Raw genomic sequence first — 20,957 nt, forward strand, 5'->3', positions numbered from 1 at the left:
CGCCCCATAACTAACAGAGGGTTTGAAGAAATGTACTGTACTTCTGCTGGGGAAAAAGAAATAGTCATGAACCGGAAAATGTGTACATTTTCATTACAGAGCACTGGTTATTGACTGTTCTAAATTTTAATTTGCCATAGGTACATGTTATTTTACTAAAAAATTGAGAGTGTATGTGTTTGTGTGTGTGAGTATTATCTGTCTTCATATAAATTTATCCACAAACTGGTATGTATCCTTTTTTTCTCCAGGGTTAAACGCCCACACAGCACTGTAATAATTGTGGAGAAGTTCAGCTACTTTTAAATATATTGATTGAGGAATATGCATTCCTTTTCTTAAACTATTTGAGCCTCTTAATTTTTCCCCAGATTTTTGCCATTCACACTTGGCGTTCATTTACGTTCTTAGTTTTTGTAGGTCCAAGGAGAAAGTGAAATGTTTCTTGAAATATAAATAAGTAATAAAATTAACATTCTTACATAGTACCCTCCTAATGGATATATTCTTGTTGGCTCTTTTTTAATATATACTTAATCTCTAGGGGAAAGAAAGATTACTACTCTGTTAAACTGAAGTTCTGACTCTAAATCATCTGGGTTTCTATATATTTAAGCATTTAAGCTTAAACTCAGGTGTTTACATATAAGTGAGTTCTGTATTCTGTAATCATATTATAACATTTCTTAGTATGTGGTGGAAGGTTTATAGGATTTTTTTATTGCTACATCAGAAATAGGATCATTATTAAAATGCTGTAAAAGTTAGTTATTTCTTGGATCCTGTCAGGTAAAATCTGAGAAATAATGACTAGCTTCAGGTTTTGACTGCATAATACAGATGAGCCCTGTTAGTAAAATGGAATAAAAGTTGTAAGATATGTCCCTTTAATGTACTTAATGGCTTCCATTGAATCTTTTCTTAACCTGTTTTAGAGGACAATTAAAAATGTAAGTCATGCGTCTTGTCTTGGTTGTGTAATAGCGAGTGTCCATAAGGTGTGTGTGTTGGGCAGGGGCGGGGGGTGGCAGAGGCAGGGAGGGAGACTTCTAGGGGGAGGTATCTCTCTCTAGTGAGAAAGAACAAACAAACAAAATTATTAGCTGTACTTATTAGACTTGTGTTTCTATATCACTTGTTGCTAAACTAAACTCTAGTGCCTTTGACAAGGGTGATGATGTGTGAGATTTTGCAAAACTTCAAACAAAATTTCATTTATAAATGGCCTGTAATCAAGACTCTTTCTCTTACTTAAATAGTTTGCCTTGGACTTGAGAGATAAACAAAGGATAATGAACTTACCAAATTATTCTTCTCTACAAAGTTACTTCTCTCCACTTCTGGTGTATACGTATCTTTGAGGATAGTGCAGTACCAGTTAATCTTCCACATGTTGTCAGAGCCCTAATGGACATCTGTGTTTTGGATAGATTATTCTTTAAATGGTTAAAAATTATAGGATTCTAATAGGAACTCTTTTTATTCTTTTTTCAGCTATGTCATCTTATCTTTTAATTATTAAAACAGAGCTTCCTGCTGCTATTTCAGAATTTTTGTCTGGAGACTATAGTAGGTAAGAAAAAATATTTCACATTGTATCCATTCATTTATTAACTCGATAAATATTTATTAAGCTCTAGTGGGAAGTAAAACGTAGTCCCTGCCCTCAAGAGACTTACAAATTAGGCAGGGGCAGAGTAGTAACAGAGAAGATGACACTCAGTAGACGTTTACTGATGATCCATTATGTACACAGTACTGTGCTGTGATGCCTCTGAAGTGCCAGGTGTAACCTTTGCGTTCTTCGGTGGTATGATAGGGCGGGACAGGTATGAGCTAGCTCTTGGAGAAGAGTACAGGAGAAATTTCTGAGGATATGAAGGATTGGGGTGGGGATTGGGGTTGGGAATGGAGGAGGGCTGAGAGTACTGACAGTAAAGGTTTAACCAATGGAGGGGAGTGGATAATACTGCTGTCACTTCTCAGCAAACCATAGTGATAAGGATAAATCATAGTGATAAAGTTACAACCATACTTATATAAGATTCCTATTAGAAAGCATGATTTAAAAAAATAAATTATCAGGCCAGCCCCAGTCGCCCAGTAGTTAAGTTTGGTGCACTCTGCCTAGGCAGCCCGGGTTGGGTTCCTGGGTGTGGACTTATACTACTCCTCTGTCAGTGGCCATGCTGTGGTGGTGACCCACATACAAAATAGAGGAAGATTGGCAACAGATGTTAGCTCAGGACAAATCTTCTTCGGCAGTCAATCAGTCACTCAATCAATTAATTGCAGGGACTTAATTGTTTCATTTCCTGTTTCTTAACAATATTATAAATAATACTAAACCACATTATACCTCCTTTCTCCTTATTTTAAAAATACTAGGTTCTAAAGACTATTGACTCATCTTTTTTTATGGGGAAAAAAACAAATTAATTATACTTTTCACTACATATATTAAGAAATTTTGAGAAGGATAAACTTGAAAGGACAGAATACTTTTAATTGTCATCACATTATTTCACATAATTTCTAAACCACAACACAAAAACCTGTTGGACTTCTAGATTTAAATATTTGGTTGTTTTGCTCCAACATTTGAACTTGTTCTGGGTTGCAGGGCAAGTTTTCAAAATTTGGTTTTTACCTTTTACAACTTGGCTTCCATTAAAGAATTCTACTTAGACAACTGCAAATACATATTTGTAAGGAAAGTATGATGTACGTTAGATCTGAATAGGAACCATCAAGAAACTGCGGTTGAAAAAAGGTAGCTAGACGTCTTTAATGATTTTTCATCATCAGCAGATATTGTGCCTTTGTATAGTAATTTACAGTTTACAAGATTTCCACATTCATGACCACATTTGATGCTCACAACTTCCTTGTTTTATCCACAGCTTTATCTACTTTTAAGTTTTAGTTTAACTGTTAGTTTGATAAACAATTGCTGTAAGAAATAGCTATGTGAAATTCACTTTGGCATTTGCTGTAAAAATATTGAGGACAACTTCTATTACTCAAAAAATTCTATGTGATAAATTTCTTTTATAATTTAAGGCTAAGAACTCAAGGCAATATGAGGTAGAATAAAGAAGGTTAGACTAAGAGTAAGGAGACATGCTTTCTACCCATTTCATATTCAGTAACCTCAGGAAATTAACTTCTTTTGGCTATAAAAGTTAATTCTGAGCCTTAGGTTTCTTAGCATAGTGGGAGTACTAGTATTGCCTTCTTAACAAAGTTGTTGAGATGGTCAAATAAGATATTATACATACACATGCTTTTGTAAGCTGATGGCATAGTGTAATTGTGGAGAATTAAGAAATTCCGATAATAATAACTGTATTAAAGATGGTTTTTCTCTCTTTGCCCTGTTGGGAAGTTCAGAGTCAAATTTGAATGTATTGCATAAGCTATGTTAATACTAATAGTTGTTACATGTGTTTTCCTTTTTCTTAGCCCTGAATTTGGTGATTTCTATTTACATTTTTTTTTTATTGTCATATGTCTTTATGGAAAGAGGAGGGCTAAAAATACATATAAAATTTTAGAAATAATTAAGGTGGTATGTGACAGAACTGTTATTAAAACTTTTATCATAGCTTCATTTTAAACCAATTGCCATTTACTTTATTGGGGTTTTTTTCTGGTTTCTTTAAATAAATAAAAATTAACTCCCATCTTACTCATATTAGTAAAAAATCGATTAAAATGTTTTTACGTGTCAGAAATGGATTTTTAGAGGCTGGCCCCATGGCCAAGTGGTTAAGTTCACGCACTTCACTTCAGCAGCACAGGGTTTCGCTGGTTTGGATCCTAGTTGCAGACCTAGCACTGCTCATCAAGCCGTGCTGAGGTGGCGTCCCACATAGTGGAGCCAGAAGGACCTACAACTAGAATATACAACTATGTACTGGGGGCCTTTGGGGAGAAGAAGAAGAAGAAAAAAGATTGGCAACAGATGTTAGCTCAGGTGCCAATCTTAAAAAAGAAATGGATTTTTAAAACTGTATGCTTAAAAATAGTGTGGCCAGTTTGCATTCTCTTTTATGATGTTTTAAAATTGCACATCTTTTTAGCAGCCTCATCTTGTTTTAAATTAATATATATTCTCTTATTTTGGATTTTGAAGTTTTGAAAAACATTAATAAGCGACTAATTATTAATTGGTTAGAATGCAGATAAAACATTAGTCTTTAAAGTTTAGTGCTGTCAAATAATTAAGAAACAAATGTTATGGTGATTGACTTAACTATCTAGGGCAGTTTATTTCTAACATAATATTTCTTCTATGGGATCAATATGATATTGATATGCTTTTGTTTTAGGGTTTGATTTGCAGTAAATTGCAGTTAAGATCTTTCACGCGTGCTTATTTTCTGGGTTATATGTGGGCTTTGATGTACCTTTGTGAAATATAAACCTTTATAAAGACGATACCAAAAAGAAACTTTATGTTCATAATATTGTAATTTCAAAAATTACTGTTAGAAGTCAGAAGCTATAATACTTATACCAAACTTTTATGAGGCATCTATATTTTTCATAGAATAACATATATTTTAAAAATCTATGGCTGTTAAAAGTTGGAAGCTCTCTGTTAACATTTAATGATCTTGTCAGGGGAATATGATTGACACAATTAAGTTGTCTTGCATTTGAGTTACATAATTGATATGGGATGTGAGTGAGATCCTAATTCAGAACATATGATACTCTTGTTCTATTGTATTTGAGAATGAAATTAAAGCAACTTATAAATAAATCTGGTTTTCATTAAAATATGGAAAAAAACATCTGCATGCCAATGCATTTACAATACAGCTAAGGATTTATACTCTATATTTCATACTTGGAACATTTTTATCATATAGGATTAAATCCACAGATCAATCAAACAAGTTTTCTAGGAAGTATAAAACTTTTCACTCTAATTCTTTTAGCGAAAAGAGAATGTATTTAGATTGCAGTAGGAAAACAGGGATTCTGTTAGGTGATTCTTTTTCCCACCCCTTAGGAAAAAATTTAAGGTTAGTATATTGCTCTAAAATCTTGACTTATAAAATATGTTTATTCAGTATATGCTTTTTAAAATTTCTTTTAACTGGTTTGTATTTCTCAGGCTGAGGTTTTATTTTGTAAGTTTAATCATTTCTGTTCTTTGGAAAATATCCATTGCCAAACAGTTCAGTCGACTGTGACATGCACATGAAATCTAAACTAACTTTACTGTGCATTGCTGTATTGTCTTTATTGTTGAGGAATGTTAAAGAAAAGCATTGTATTTACAATCAGCTTTATTAACATAATAAATAAGCATAGGAAATTATTAGTAATAACCAGTAGCCAAGCCAGGGATAAAGAAATTATATTTTGCAATAAAGTTCTTTTTATATTAGGAAATTAAAGTTCAGTCCTTTGAAGGGGAGAGTGTAAAGAAAGCACAATCTTGAAATAAATGAGGCAGTATCTGCAAAATACCATAACCTCACCATTACTATTCAAGAGTAGCGAGTGTTTCCATTGCTTCTGTCACTAAGATAATCATCATCCTTTTCCTGACTTTCCAGACATATAAAATGAAGTTGTTGAGCCAGATGATCTCTGCAGCCTCTTCTAGCTCTAATATTCCATAACTCTGATTCTGAGTTACTGCTGGGAGGAGGTGAGGTTATTTTCAGACCTACAGTTTAGTGCTTTGCGCAGTCATGTGGCTTCTATGGACATGAATGAACTATGACCTGAAATAGAATAAAGTTATAAAGTATAATATAATAGTACAAGTTTTAAGTTAAGGGTTTCAAAGTGTTCTCTTATTCTTTTGCAAGAGAAGAGTCTTTGGTCCTGAGGATTAACGTGCTCCCTTTGCACAAGTCTACCTTCATGACAGCAGGGACAGCAGAACTAACAGATGGAATCTGCTCTGGGGCTCCTTTGGGCCTTTTTTCTCCTGGCACTGCAACTGTCTGGTCTGATACTGGGTCCCAGAAGGAGGGAGATTTCAGGCATAGAGCCCTGGGCTTTTTGCCAGCTTCAGAAATTTAGTTGCCAGGTGTTCCTCAATGAGATATTTTGAAGTTCCTATTTTGATACGTTCTCAAGAATGACTAGAAGATGAACATGCCAAGTATCATTTTGTATTTTTAATGTGCGTCCTCTCTTAGGACCTCTTGCATACCAGGAATTGAGGGGCATGTGCAAATGCAGCTTCAGGTCCTTTAGAGCTAGAAATACTTGTGCATAGGTTTTAGTTTCTGGCACATGCATTTCCTAAAGACGTGAATTAGGGTGGAGAAGGGAAACGTGTGATCATGGTGCTATTTCTGCTGCTGCTCCTTCTCTCTTCTGTTCAAGAGGAAGTTGTCAGCACCCAATAGTACCCATTACAGATGCATTAGAAAGGACTTCCTCATGAGCCAGGTGTAAAAGAGACACAGTAAATCATAAACTCCATGTTAGAAGCCAGGAGTTGAAACTCATGTGGAGGAAAACCCTGTCTTTTTTTTTTTTTTTTTAATTGAGATATAATTGGCATAACATTGTATAAGTTTAAGGTGTGTAATGTGTTGATTTGATACACTTATATGTTGCAATATGATTGCCACCATAGTGTTAACACCTCCATCATGTCACATAATTATCATTTCTTTTTTGCTGTGAGAACATTTAAGATCTAGTCTCTTAGCAACTTTCAAGTATATAATACAGTATTGTTAACTATAATCACAACGCTGTGCATTAGATCCTCAGAACTTATTCCTCCTCTAACTGCAAGTTTGTACTATTGGCCAACGTCTCCTCAGTTCCCCCACTCCTAGCCCCTGGTAACCACCATTCTACTAAGTTCTATGAGTTTGACTTTTTTAGATTCCACATGTAAGTGATATACAGTGTTTGTCTTTGTCTGACATATCTCACTTAGCATAATGCCCTCAAGGTCTGTCCATATTGTCACAAATGGCAGAATTTCCTTTTTTCTCATGGCTGAATAATGTACCACATCTTCTTTATCCATTCACCCACTGACAGACACTTAGGCTGTTTCCATATCTTGGCTATTGGAATAATGCTGCAGTAAACATGTGAGTGCAGATATCTTGTTTTAATTTCCCTTGGATATATGCCCAGATTGGGATTGCTGGATCATAGGGTAGTTCTATTTTTAATTTTTTGAGGAACCTCCGTACTGTTTTCCATGGTGGCTGAATCAGTTCACATTCCCACCAACAGTGCACAAGGGTTCCCTTTCCTCCACATTCTTTTTTTTTTTTTTTAAGATTTTATTTTTCCTTTTTCTCTTAAAGCTCCCCCAGTACATAGTTGTGTATTTTTAGTTGTGGGTCCTTCTAGTTGTGGCATGTGGGATGCTGCCTCAGCATGGACCGATGAGCGGTGCCATGTCCACGCCCAGGATTCGAACCAGCAAAACCCTGGGCCCCCGAAGCACAGCGTGTGAACTTAACCACTCGGCCACGGGGCCGGGCGGGCCCCTCCACATTCTTGTCAATACTTATCTCTTGTCTTTTTGATAATACCCATACTAACAAGTGTGAGGTGATATCTCATTGTGGTTTTAATTTGTATTTCCCTGGTGAATAGTGATGTTGAGCATCTTTTCATTTACCTGTTGTCCATTCATATGTCTTCTCTGGAAAAATGTCTATTCATTTCCTCTGCCCTTTTTTAAATCAGATAGTTTGATTTTTTGTTATTGAGTGGTATGAGTTCTTTATATATTTTGGATATTAACCCTTTATCAGATAATATAGTTTCCAAATATTTTCTCCCATTCTGTAGATTGCCCTTTCATTTTGTTGTTTCTTTTGCTGTGCAGAAGCTTTTTAGTTTAATGTAGTCCCACTTATTTTTACTTGAGTTGCTTGTGCTTTTGGTATCATATTCAAAAAATTGTTGCCAAGACCAGTGTCAAGGAGATTTTTCCATATGTTTTCTTTTAGGAGTTTTGTGGTTTCAGGTCTTACATTTAAGTCTCTAATCCATTTCAAGTTAATTTTTGTGAGTGGTGTAAAATAGGAGTCCAATTTCATTTTTCTACATGTGGTTATCTAGGTTTTCCAGTGCCATTTATTGAGGAGACTTCTTTCCCCATTGACTATTCTTGGCTCCTTTGTCAAATATTAGTTGACTGTATATGGGGGTGGGGGTATTGTTTCTGGGCTCTCTATTCTGTTCCATTGGTCTATTTTTATACTAGTACTAAACTGTTCTGATTACTATAGCTTTGTAGAATAGTTTGAAATCAGAAGGTGTGATACCTCTAGCTTTGCTTTCTTTCTCAGAGTTACTTTGGCTATTCATGATCTTTTGTGGTTCCATACAAATTTTAGGATTGTTTGTTCTATTTCTGTAAAAAATGTTATTGGAGTCTTGATAGGGATTGCATTAAATCTATAGATGGCTTTAGGTGGTATGGACATTTTAACAGTTAATTCTTCCGATCCATGAACATGGACGGGATATCTTTCCATTTGTTTGTGTCTTCTTCAATTTCTTTCATCAAAGTCTTGTAGTTTTCAGTGTACAGCTCTTTCACTTTCTTGGTTAAATTTATTCCTAAGTATTTTATTGTTTTTGTTGCTATTGTGGGTGACATCGTTTTCTTTATTTCTTTTTCAGATATTTTGTTTTTCATGTATAGAAATGCAACTGATTTCTGTATGTTGATTTTGTATCCTGCAACTTTACTGAATTTGTTGATTAATTTGAACAGTTTTTTGTTTGAGTCTTCAGGATTTTCTATATGTAAGATCATATGATCTGCAAATAAAGACAGATTTACTTCTTTCTTTCCAATTTGGATGCCTTTTATTTCTTTATCTTTTCTGATTGTCCTAGCTAGGACTTTTGGTACTATGTTGAATGCATGGTGAAAGTGGGCACCCTTGTCTTGTTCCTGATCTTAGAGAAAAAGCTTCCAACCTTTCACCGTTGAATATGATGTTAGCTGTGGGTTTGTTGTATACGGCCTTTATTATGGTGAGGTATGTTCCTTCTGTACACACTTTCTTGAGGGTTTTTATCATGAAAGGATATTGAATTTTATCAAATGCTTTTTCAGCATCTCTTGGGATGATCATATGATTTTTATCTTTCATTTTATTAATGTGCTGTATCACATTTATTGATTTGCAGATGTTGAACCATTCTTGCATCCCAGAGATAAATCCCACTTGATCATGGTGTATGATCCTTTTAACGTGCTGTTGAATTCAGTTTGCTAATATTTTGTTGAGAATTCTTACATCTATATTCATCAGAGATGTTGGTCTGTAGTTTTCTTTTTTTGTAGTGTCCTTTTGTGACTTTGGTGTTAGGGTAATACTGGCCTTATAAAATGAGTTTGGAAGTATTCGCTTCTCTTGAGTTTTTTGGAAGAGTTTGAGAAGGATTGGTGTTAATTCTTCTTTAAACATTTGGTAGAATTCTCTAGTAAAACCATCCGGTCCTGGGCTTTTCTTTTTGGGGAGGTTTTTGATTACTGATTCAGTCTCCTTACTCATTATTGGTCTGTTCATATTTTCCATTTCTTCATGATTCAGTCTTGGTATGTTGTATGCTTGTAGGAATTCATCCATTTTCTTAATTCTACATGACAGTCGGAGACTTTGGCTACCTGGTAGAGAAAGAGGATGCATTATCGCAAACTGGGAATTCTGAGAGCATCTGCCGAATGATTTGAAAAAGTAATCCCTATTGTCTTTGATGCTCCCCCTTCCACATTAGCATGAATTTTACGTTGTTACTGTTGTGCATGTATGTATGTATATGTTTCAGTGTAAAAATATGACAGCCACATTATAGACAATTTAGAAAAGGAAGTAAATAAAAACTATATATAATACTATCTCTTACCTAGTTACTGTTATCATTTTATTTTCTTTGAATTTTTCTCAAAAAGCTCTTTTAAAACATGGTTAATAACTGTATATGTTGTATTTCTATCATTAGCATTTTCCATTTTACTAAATTGTCTTCTATAAAAAGCTGCATAACATTACATCGAGTATACTGTAAATGACCTAAATATTTTCTGTTATTGGATATGTAGGATTTCTCCTCAGCTTCTTAATATTATAATAATGTTGTACTCACAGCTTCATGCACATAGAATTCTTTATATTTTAGATGATTTTCTTAGAGTAGGTTATCTCTTATCTCTTTTATTGCTCTTGTTACATATTTTGAGTGTTTTTCAAGAAGATAGTACTAATTGACAAGATAACTAGCAATGTGTGAAGGACCAATTATGCCACATCCTTGAATATTATTTTTTAAACAATTTTACTTGTTTAATTTCAACAGCCTCATTATTTATTTCTTTAATTAGCACCAGCAATTGAATGTTTCAAGTGTATTTACTAGTTGTACTTCTTTCATGAATTGTTTGCCTTTTACATACTAAAGTCAAGTCTTTATTATTAAAGTCTTGGAGAATTAACTCTAACTTTTTAAAACTTCTACACATATACTTTATATTGAAAAATTGAAACCATATATATGCAAAAAAGGAGAAAATAAAAATTGCTCATATTGCTACCACATAGAAATATGCACTTTGGTATTTTAAGTATATCCTTCTGACTTTTTTTCTATGTGCACCCATTTTTTTTTAAATAATCAAATATACCATCACACTCTAACCTACCTTTTTCATTCAATATTCTAATGCCTTTGTATGAAAAATTTAATACATGGTAATTCATGCCCTTTCCTGAAAATTTGAAAAATATGGAAAACTGTAAAGAAGAAAAATTACCTATCTTTCTACCACCCAGAGATAATCCTTGTTAATATATTGCAGTTCTTTTCCATTTTTAATGATTCTATATTTTTCTTCAAAATTGCTATTATTGCTATTATGCTATATATATTTATGATGTTTACTGAATGCTCATATTATTATACCTGTAAAATTTCTTTTTTATGATTGTCCCATAGTCTCATAATTTGTTTTAAAATTGTCATGGTCTCAGATGTTTGTTTCCAATTTTCATTATTTTAAGTATTTTCAATAAACCTCTTTTTATAAAAATTTTTGTTATTATTGCTGATTGTTTCCTTATTTTTGTTATTATTGTCGTTTGGTGAGGAAGATAAGCCCTGAGCTAACATCTGTTGCCCATCTTCCTATCTTTGCTTGAAGAAGATTGTCACTGAGCTGACATCTGTGCCAGTCTTCCTCTACTTTGTATGTGGGACACCACCACAGCATGGCTTGATGAGTGGTGTGTAGGTCCATGCTCAGGATCCGAACCTGTGAAGCCCAGGCTGCTGAAGCAGAGTGTGCAGACTCAACCACTACACTACTATGCCAGCCCCTGTTTCCTTATTTATTTATTTATTTGTTTATTTATTTATTGTGGAAGGTTAGCCCTGAGCTAGCATCCGTGCCCATCTTCCTCTACTTTATATGTGGGACGCCTGCCACAGCATGGCTTGATGAGCGGTGCGTAGGGCTGCGCCTGGCATCTGAACCAGTGAACCTGGGCTGCTGAAGCAGAGCACGCAAACTTAATCGCTGTGCCACGGGGCCAGCCCCCACTGTTTCCTTATTTTTAATAGTCTTTTATAAGTGTTAAATATTTAAAGCTTGTCAATATCTATTACCAAATTGCTTTCCAAAAAGGTCATGTACACAGTTTATACTTTTATCAGTTTTGTGCACAGCTCATCACTCCTCACCAACATTGACCATTATCTTGTTTTTAAATATTTGCTAATGTAGTAGTTGAAAAGTGGCATCTCATTGTTTGATACATCCCTTAAGTGTAAATTCATTAATAAGAATAACAGGATCCCACAAGAACATATTCTAACAAAAGGAAGTAGGCTTTTCCTAATGGGTGGTTGTAACGGTTATAGCTGTGTGAGTGTGAGTGTGTGTGTGTAAGCACAAACACTCCAGTCCTATACCTAAAGTAGAACCATTTTTTCCCTAATAGGTCATGGTATCTTGATGGACAAACACTACTAATAATCATTTGCATTGGCGTTGTGTTCCCTCTTGCACTTCTTCCTAAAATAGGTAAGTCTTTATAGAAGAGGACATTATTTATGTAGAAGAAAGAAAGAAAGACAATAATGTTAAGGGGCTTTTAAACTTCACAGTACCACATTTTTAGCAGAAGGGTAGTTTTAGCAGAAGGGTAGATGAATAGTTTTGAACTTGGACTTACTTTAGGTTGTTCAGCCTTCAGCCCTCCCTAGTTAACCTATTACTTGGTTTGCTCTAGTATTTTGTCTGCCCAACTAAAATAAAATCTTTACAGCAGAACATTAAAGAGCAGCCTTTCCTTACAGTGTACCATTAGTGGTAAGCCAGTTCCAATTCTGCTGTACAGAGCTACATAAATGATCTGTGACAGATAGTTGGAATGTTGTTATTCTCAACCCTAAGCCCCAGATACCAAGCGCTATAATAGAAAACATGCCCAAGATGTATAGCTTTAGCTCTACGTGAGGATCACTTTCCTTATAAATTGCTTTTTATTTTACTGTTATTTTACAGGCTTCCTTGGCTACACAAGTAGTTTATCATTTTTCTTTATGGTGTTCTTTGCTCTTGTGGTAAGTTTAAAATATAGTGTTTTGCTTATCTCCTCACAAAAATTGAACTCACTGTGTTAATGCCTTTTTCTTTTAACTCTGTTTTGTGTTGGGAAGGCATCCCATTTTGTCTCAGTGTGTGATTAAAAGCACTTTTGTTCCACAAAATCATTTCCTTCATTGTGTCTATTTTGAAGAGGCTTAGCTGGAGCAGTATTTCAAATTCAGTATCTCTTGTGGTTAACTAGAGAGGAGAGCACACCAATTCTGGTAAAACCTTAAACGGAATATGATTCTTCGTGTAGGTGTATGTATCAGTTTATTTCTGTACAATGTTGTGTGTGTATGTGTGGAAGAGGTACTCAAGCATGAGAATCAGGCTGGTTTTAATCTGTAAAATCAATTTGATACTATTCATCATAATTTTGAATCTTTGCTCCATTAATGAAACCAGAGCTTCTGGGACTTAACCATTGTGATCCAGTTGGGGTGCCTGAGTTCCATCTGGTCTGCTTTATTCAGCATAGATAAATTCTCGTAAAAAGACTACTGCAAAGAAATGTTTTTCTTCACATGTGGAATGTGGTTTTTTTTCTTATTTTTTAAAATTAACTCATTTTTACTATAACACAGGAAAAATATCTATCAGATGGTAAACCTAATTCATTTTAATATTTATAAAATAATTTAATATAAAGATAAAAGAATTTGAATTTCTGATTTCTTTTAATTCTTCTAAAACAGATTTTAACATCCCAAAGATAGTATCTTTCTGTGAAATTTTGGAAAAAAAGTCCTTTTTCTCTTTGTATAGCAGTTTATTCCAAAGTCAGTATCTAAGTGTCAAACCTTAAGTAGGGTTAAACATTTTAAACTTGCCAAGAAGATACATATTTTAATAGCTTGATTAAATTCTTAAAATCATAAACTTGATTAAGTTCTTCCTTATTAATGAATGAAAAATAAATGAAAGAAAAATGCCATCCAGGAGAGCAAGACAACACATCAGTAGTTAAACCATATTATAGAGCCAGGTTTCCGAGCTGTCTAAACAGCCTAGGATGCATTTAACTTAGGCTGGACTATCTTCTGGGATACAAGGGTAAAACAAGTTTAGCTTGGGTAATTGAAGTGGAAATGACTCTAGTTTCAGTGTACAGAAATGTTTACACTTTAATGAACGCTCTTAAAACTAAAAATACTTAACAGTGTTCACATTTAATCATTTGTTAGAATTTTTTTTTTTTTAAAGATTGGCACCTGAGCTAACAACTGTTGCCAATCTTCTTCTTTTTTTTTCTCTGCTTTTTTTCTCCCCAAATCCCCCCAGTATATAGTTGTATATTTTAGTTGTGGGTCCTTCTAGTTGTGGCATGTGGGACGCTGCCTCAACGTGCCCTGATGAGCGGTGCCATGTCTGTGCCCAGGATCCGAACCAGTGAAACCCCAGGCTGCCAAAGCGGAGCATGCAAACTTAACCACTCTGCCATGGGCCGGCCCCATTTGTTAAATTTATTAACATAAAATCATTGCCCTCCTCCCGAAATTGTCTGACATGTATCTTACAAGTAAGTGAATTGAAATACACTTTTTTTCCAGATTTTTTCTTCCAATTTTTTTGAGATTTAATTGACATGCAGCACTATATAAGTTTAAGGTGTACAGCATAATGACTTCACTTACATATATTGCAAAATGATTACCACCATAAGTTTAGTTAACATTCATGAACATATACTTTTTAGGCTCTACATTGAAGAGGGAAATAAATATTTTCTCCATAATCTGATTGTCGAGAAGCAACTACATGGGTAGGAGTGGCCCACCTACGCAAATGAACATATGGATATTAAAAAGAATCAGTATTGATAACATTGAATTTTTTCCTCACAGACAATTGGCAGTCCAAACATTGCATAGATAGGAGTAATTAGGTTTTATAGCCAATAATTTGAAGCCAGTGAAATGTATTGATATGCTATGTCTATTGTAGTTTTCACAGTATTCATTTCTGTCATGGCAGGTACCTTAATTTGATGCAGATTTCTACTGTGGCAGTCATATGGAAGTAATGCCCTTATTCTGCATTTGTTGTAATGCTTTACAAACTATCTGCTCGAAGTTTTACCTGTAAGCACACTTTAAAATTGGTCTACAATGGGACAATGAAGAACACTCTGTATACTTTTTTTTAACGCTGTTTTTCATCAGCATATTTATTTTACACTGAGTGTTAGGTTTTGAAATGCATAGTGGTTAAGGAAAGGAAAAACGTATATATTAACCCAGATTTTTTTGAAGGATATCAATTTTTTCATTGATTATTTTCGTCAGTATGTTTGTAAACCTATGTAACAGTTATATTACGTTTTTAAAAAGCAGTCCAGAGAACTATTATTTTCTTAAATTACACTTTTCAAATAATGCAAATCAAAACCTATACTCTTATCTATTGTCCCAGATCCTTATGCTGCATAAAAAATTTTAACAAATTTTTGCCCTCTCTGAAATATCTAAAATTTTAAAAATAAATTTTATTTTAGCAGTGACTCAGAATGACAGCAACCAGATGGATTTACCTTTTTTGGTAAATTTACCTTTTTTGGCCCATTTTAGGACACAAACATATTGCCATTCTTTCCAAAAGTTCTGTCTTGAGTATAGATTAGTATTCTAAGTAATGTTTTAATAAGTCAAAATAGAATTATTTGAATGGATTTTGGTCAGAGCTTCCTTCTAGTGAGCACCGTGTTAGGCCTTATACGGTGGGGGGAGTTGAACCTGGACACTAGGTTTAAGGATCTGTCAATCTAGTAGAGGAGATAAAATAAATGTACGAGGGGCAAACTGAGAACAATATAGGCAATACGTAACCAAGTGTTGACGTATTTGCTTCAGAGGAAGAATTGCAAGAGTTGAGAGGAAAGAAGGATCACTGAGAGCTAGAATAAAGAAGGATGTGGAAGGAAATAAAACTTGAGCTGAGCCTTGAAAGGTGGGAAGGACTTGGAGCAGCGAAGAAGGAAGGGCCTTTTCTGCAAGTGAACACGTATTTTGAATACTTAGTCTTACTTTTCCCTTTGTTTTCTAACCCTGGAGTTACCTTCTGCCGTGTTCTGTCTTCAGCCTGAGCGAAGGCTCTTGTTACTCTTTGTTGTTGTGTGTCTTTCCGTTCCTGCTCTGTACTTGCGCTTTGTAGGACATCATCTCTATCCAAGCCACTCCACCAGGCAGGCTTGGGGTTGGGCCAGGTCTCTGCGGAGAAATTAGCTGTAGTAACCGAATTTTATATTAAGGTAAAATCAGGTTGTTAGTGATATTTTCTAATTAGCGAAAAACTAATGATTATATTGCATTTTGGAGTGTTGTTTTGACTTTTTTTTTTAATTGGCACCTGAGCTAACATCTGTTGCCAATCTTTTTTTTTCTTCTTCTTCTGCTTCTTCTTCTTCTCCTCCCCGAAGCCCCCCAGTACATAGTTGTATATTCTAGCTGTAGGTCCTTCTGGTTGTGGCATGTGGGACGCTGCCTCAGCGTGGCCTGAGGAGCAGTGCCGTGTCCGCGCACAGGATCCAAACCGGCAAAACCCTGGGCTGCCGAAGCAGAGCGCGCAAACTCAACCACTCGGCCACGGAGCAGACACCTGTTTTGACATATTTTGATTTGCAAGCCTAGTAATAACAGCTGATAAAACAAATGTGGTAGCTCACATACAGAGCTTATCGAAGTACACGGTACGCAAGCCCTCCGTTAGGTGGCTGTCGCTGCCACCACTACCACTGTTAGTAAGGGGAAGTGTGAGACACTGAATTTGAGGCAGGGCTGAAGAGAAAGACCAGTAACAACCTTGCTTCTCTAGCTTCTACCTCACGCCATCATACTTTTTTGAAAACATCAGAAAAAAAAAATGGTGGGATTTTTGCTTTTGATTTTTTTCTTTCTTCTTGCTAAGTTGACCATTTAGTTTTATTCCATATTGAAAACTTATGTATAAGTGACAAAACCACTTGCTCAGTTTATCCTTCTAATTCTTTTTTCTTGATAAGGGTTTTAATTAAGAGTAATTAGTTCAATCACTAATTTAATCCTAAAAGTCTGTGTTTTCCTTAGATGTTTTATCACTATATAAAATTTTGATTGACTTGGTTAAAATCCAAAACTAGATAAATACTGAATAGGAATAGGAATAGTATTTACTTACTGTCTCCTGCAAAGGACATATACTTTCTTTATTCTTCTTGCCCCTTTGTATGTTGGGTTTTAGCTTGGAGCAAACATTTACAGAGTAATTACGTACCCTGAAACAATGACAACAATGGCAGTGTGGGCACAACCACAACTGTAGGTCTAGGAACAGGATGGGTGCAATTAAGAGTAAAATCCTAAAGCATTTGCATTGATTATTTCTGGGAAATAGCATCCCTCTGGATTTCTTTCAATTTTCTTAAAATTTAGTTTCACCAACTGGAGTTCCCCAGCTTTGTGCTCTTATTCTTAGACAGCTTTTCCATATTCACCAAAAGTAACTATACATCTGAGAAAAACAAGGAGGGACAGCACTTATACATCAGAAATCCCTGAGCTCCCCCTTTGCATAAGGTCTCTACTTATTTTTGCCTGTGGCCATTTCCAAAACTGCTATTAATGTTTCTCTGCTACTGATGCTAGATCCACAAATAACCATGTTCTGTACCATTGTCACTAAAAACATCATGTTCTCATTTTAAGTTGCCCTTTTTTGGGTAAATGCTGTGATGCTATTGGAATTTTGAAAGTTGACATGAAGAGTACTCTGTCTTTAACGGGGAAGATCCCTGCTAAACAGATACACGGCAACTCCTCCCGTCCTGCCCTCCTGGCCATAGGTGACCAAATTAAATGATGACCCCATTCTCACTGGGGAAAATCATATGAGCAAAGAATCTTCCTAGGTTTACCTAGCATATTTTTGGTATAGTGTTAGATTAGTTGAAATAATGCTGACCTATTTGAAATCTATTTCTTGTCATGAATTTTGTAAGAAATAATCTGAGTGCTGTTTCTACTTATTCTTACAGATAGTAATTAAAAAATGGTCCATCCCTTGTCCTCTGACATTAAATTATGTAGAGCAATACATCCAGGTAACGGTTTATATTTTCTTCCTTTTTATTGTAAGCTAAAAAGAAAAAAAATCAGACTAATAATGATTTTTTTTCTAATTAACAAAAAAGTAATGGCTGTATTTCATTTTGGAACTCTGTTTTCAAATATTTTGACTTGAAAGCCTAGAAATAATAAATTCATCATTTTTGTTGATGTATTCTGACTTTTAATGGCTCTTGGTTTCTCTCTTTCCCCTCAATTCTCTTAAACAGATTTCAAATGCGACAGATGATTGTAAACCAAAGCTCTTTCATTTCTCCAAAGAGGTGTGTAAGTTATTAACAGATACTTTTGGTTGATTTTTCACATTTCAAGTTTTAAGAGATTTGTGTAACAGGGTCTCTTAGGTCTTTGTACCTGTAACTAATTAATTTTCATGAAAGTGCTAAGTATAAGGTTGCCTACCAGAAGAATAATATTATTTAACACAGGGTGGCCCATTATGAAACAACCACCTTTTTTTTTTTTTTTGGCATGGCTTTAAAAATAGAGCCTGTTTTAAATGGGCCACAGCCTAAAAGAACAGATTTACTGAATGTCTGGTCTGGCCAATAAGGTCCTCTGTGGATACAGACTTCCTGTTGCCCTCTGGACTTGTAAAGCTAAATAGCCAATTATATCAAAAACTCCTTCCCTGTGAGTAGAACCTTGGTCTCTAGCTAAACAGCTTCATCATTGGACCAGTGATTGAGCACAGCCAATATGTCTTCTGGCTGACATTCCAAAGTTGAAATTTATGATGCCTGGAGTGGAGACTAGCAGACCAAGTCCCCTTGCCTTCTCTAAGAGCCCTGTGATACTAGAAATGCCTGCAAGAGCCCCTGGGCATCAGCAGAGGAAGCAGGAACTTGATCTGGATGATCTCTCCTTGACGATTATAGAAGAGCTCAGAATCTTTCCTGTTGCTGCAAGTTTCTTCCTCTACACTTGATTCTGCTGAAACACAGGTCCCGGATGCTAGAATCCCCTCCACTCATGTCCAACTCTGTTAGTGTGGTAACTCCTCTGTGCAGAGTTTTCCTTTTTATCCCCGGTTTTTAAATGAGAAATGTCTCTAGCCTCACTAGGGAGATTACCACATCTTTTCCATGGTAAAGGCCTACCTGTGTCTAAAAGCTCTAGGTAGGGTAATTGACAAGCCAGGAAATTGAGCAATATATGAAAGAGAGTTTGTGAATTAAACTCTCATTCCCTTAATCCAGTCTCAGGAAACACTAAAGCTTTCCTCCCTCCCTGCTCCCCTCAGATATTTTAGGAGGCATTATGTCCCAAGATAGGTCTTCACTCATCTACAAGTTCTTTTGCTGAAGAGCCTAAAATTAGTTAGGGGGAATTTTTTTTTAGAGTAGGAAAGAGAAAGTAAATCATCACCATCTATTTTGTAAAGATAGTATTTTCATTTAGATGGTAACTTTTGTTTGCTTTGTAATTTCCTTGGCCTCTTGCGTAGCCTAATAAAATTTTAAAAAACACAAACCTTATGCTGTGTTTCCAATGGATCTCTAAGAATTTGTCAGTCTAGAATGAGTCATGTTCTTTCCCATTGAAAGAGATCCCAGTCAAAGATGCCGGCAATACTAAGATGAGGTTAATGTTTTCAGTATTCTCTTGGAATGAGTTGGTAAAAGCAGCTTCAAAAGCATTAACTATTATTACTGCTTAAGGTAATATGATGTATTTAAGTTTCGTAATGCATACATTAGGAAAGACTGAGAATTACAATAAGATCATTTCCAAAATGTTATTTTTAATCTTACCTAAATATTATTTATCTTAAATTATTTTTATCTTACTCAAATAATATAGAAGAATCATTGATTGTAGTAAAAGCAACATGGTATGGAAGCTATAGTACAAGCAAGTACACTGTCAAGTGGAACATTTGCTGGTGACCAGAATTATGTCTCTCTTTAAAAAAAAAAAACACACATTTTATAAAGAGATAATTCATGGAAGATGAAATACATTAACCAATTGATTGTTGTTGAAGAACTGAGTTTATTGTCAAATGAAGTAGTAGTTTCAACAGAGTAGCATTTAATAATTTCATCTTTTTGAATGGATAAAGAAGTTGTGGTACATATATACAATGGAATACTACTCAGCTGCAAAACAGAACAAAATCATCCCATTTGCAACAACATGGATGGACCTTGAGGGAATTATGTTAAGTGAAATAAGCCAGTTAGAGAAGGATAATCTCTGTATGACTCCACTCATATGAGGAATTTAAAAATGTAGACAAAGAGAACAGATTAGTGGCTACCAGGGGAAAGGTGGGGTGGGGGGTGGGCACAAAGGGTGAAATGGTGCACCTACGACACGAATGACAAACATTAATGTACAACTGAAATCACACAAGATTGTAACCTATCATTAACTCGATAAAAAAAATAATAATAATTTCATCTTTTAAAATTTTTTTCAGAGTGCCTATGCCATACCAACCATGGCTTTTTCATTTCTCTGCCATACGTCAGTATTGCCCATATACTGTGAGCTTCAAAGGTACTATAGAATTCTGGAGTATTTTAAATGTATTATGTCTTTTTACTTCCAGGGCTTTCAAATTGAATGAAATTCTCCTTTATGAATTCTTTCCTCCCATTACTGGATTCTAAGTGTTAGTTTAAAACAAAATAAAACAACCAAGAGTTAGTTCTGTCCAAGTTGAGAATGTTTCCTAGAAGTGTAACATTTGTGCAGTAATTTCAAATAAGGAATGCTAGTGTGTAGTTGTTAATAAACTAGGTCTTGAGTGACTGAGGGATCCTCTTGACTAGCTTAGGAGATACTTCTTTCTTTAGATATAATTCAGATCACTGATTCTATTTTTGCCATTTTTGTCTTGTAGCCCTTCAAAGAAAAGAATGCAGAATGTAACCAATACAGCAGTTGCTTTAAGTTTTCTCATTTATTTTGTATCTGCACTCTTTGGATACCTCACTTTTTATGGTAAGTATATTATTTAATTGTAAATGACAAAATAAATTGTTCTATAGTTGATCTCACACCTGAGTATGGACTTTGTTTCTGCTTTGCATTACCAAGCTAATTTTTTCAGGCTGCCAGAATTCAATGCAGTACATACTGTGGTGGCTCTATGGACCTTAAAAAGATTGATTTTCTTTCTCTTATAAAGGTGGATCAAGTTCATATGAAAATTTTCTTAAACGCCTACCTTAGTAAAACCTCAGGCTTAGGGACATTGATGGCTTTCTACAAGAAAAAATGTGCAA

The 20,957-nt window shown here is 35.0% G+C and overlaps 1 protein-coding gene across 1 annotated transcript in view; it reads left to right on the plus strand.

The window, feature by feature from the left end:
- SLC38A6 (solute carrier family 38 member 6) overlaps window positions 1-20,957 on the plus strand; it is a 58,106-nt gene that overhangs the window by 29,231 nt on the left and 7,918 nt on the right. The window contains exons 6-12 of the mRNA XM_046647518.1: window positions 1,495-1,573; window positions 11,970-12,052; window positions 12,536-12,594; window positions 17,631-17,696; window positions 17,931-17,984; window positions 20,147-20,226; window positions 20,573-20,673. Of these exons, the coding sequence (XP_046503474.1) occupies window positions 1,495-1,573; window positions 11,970-12,052; window positions 12,536-12,594; window positions 17,631-17,696; window positions 17,931-17,984; window positions 20,147-20,226; window positions 20,573-20,673 (522 nt within the window). The remainder of the gene's footprint in view (window positions 1-1,494; window positions 1,574-11,969; window positions 12,053-12,535; window positions 12,595-17,630; window positions 17,697-17,930; window positions 17,985-20,146; window positions 20,227-20,572; window positions 20,674-20,957) is intronic.

The sequence above is a fragment of the Equus quagga genome, chromosome 20, assembly GCF_021613505.1.
Source record: "Equus quagga isolate Etosha38 chromosome 20, UCLA_HA_Equagga_1.0, whole genome shotgun sequence".
NCBI lineage: Eukaryota > Metazoa > Chordata > Mammalia > Perissodactyla > Equidae > Equus > Equus quagga.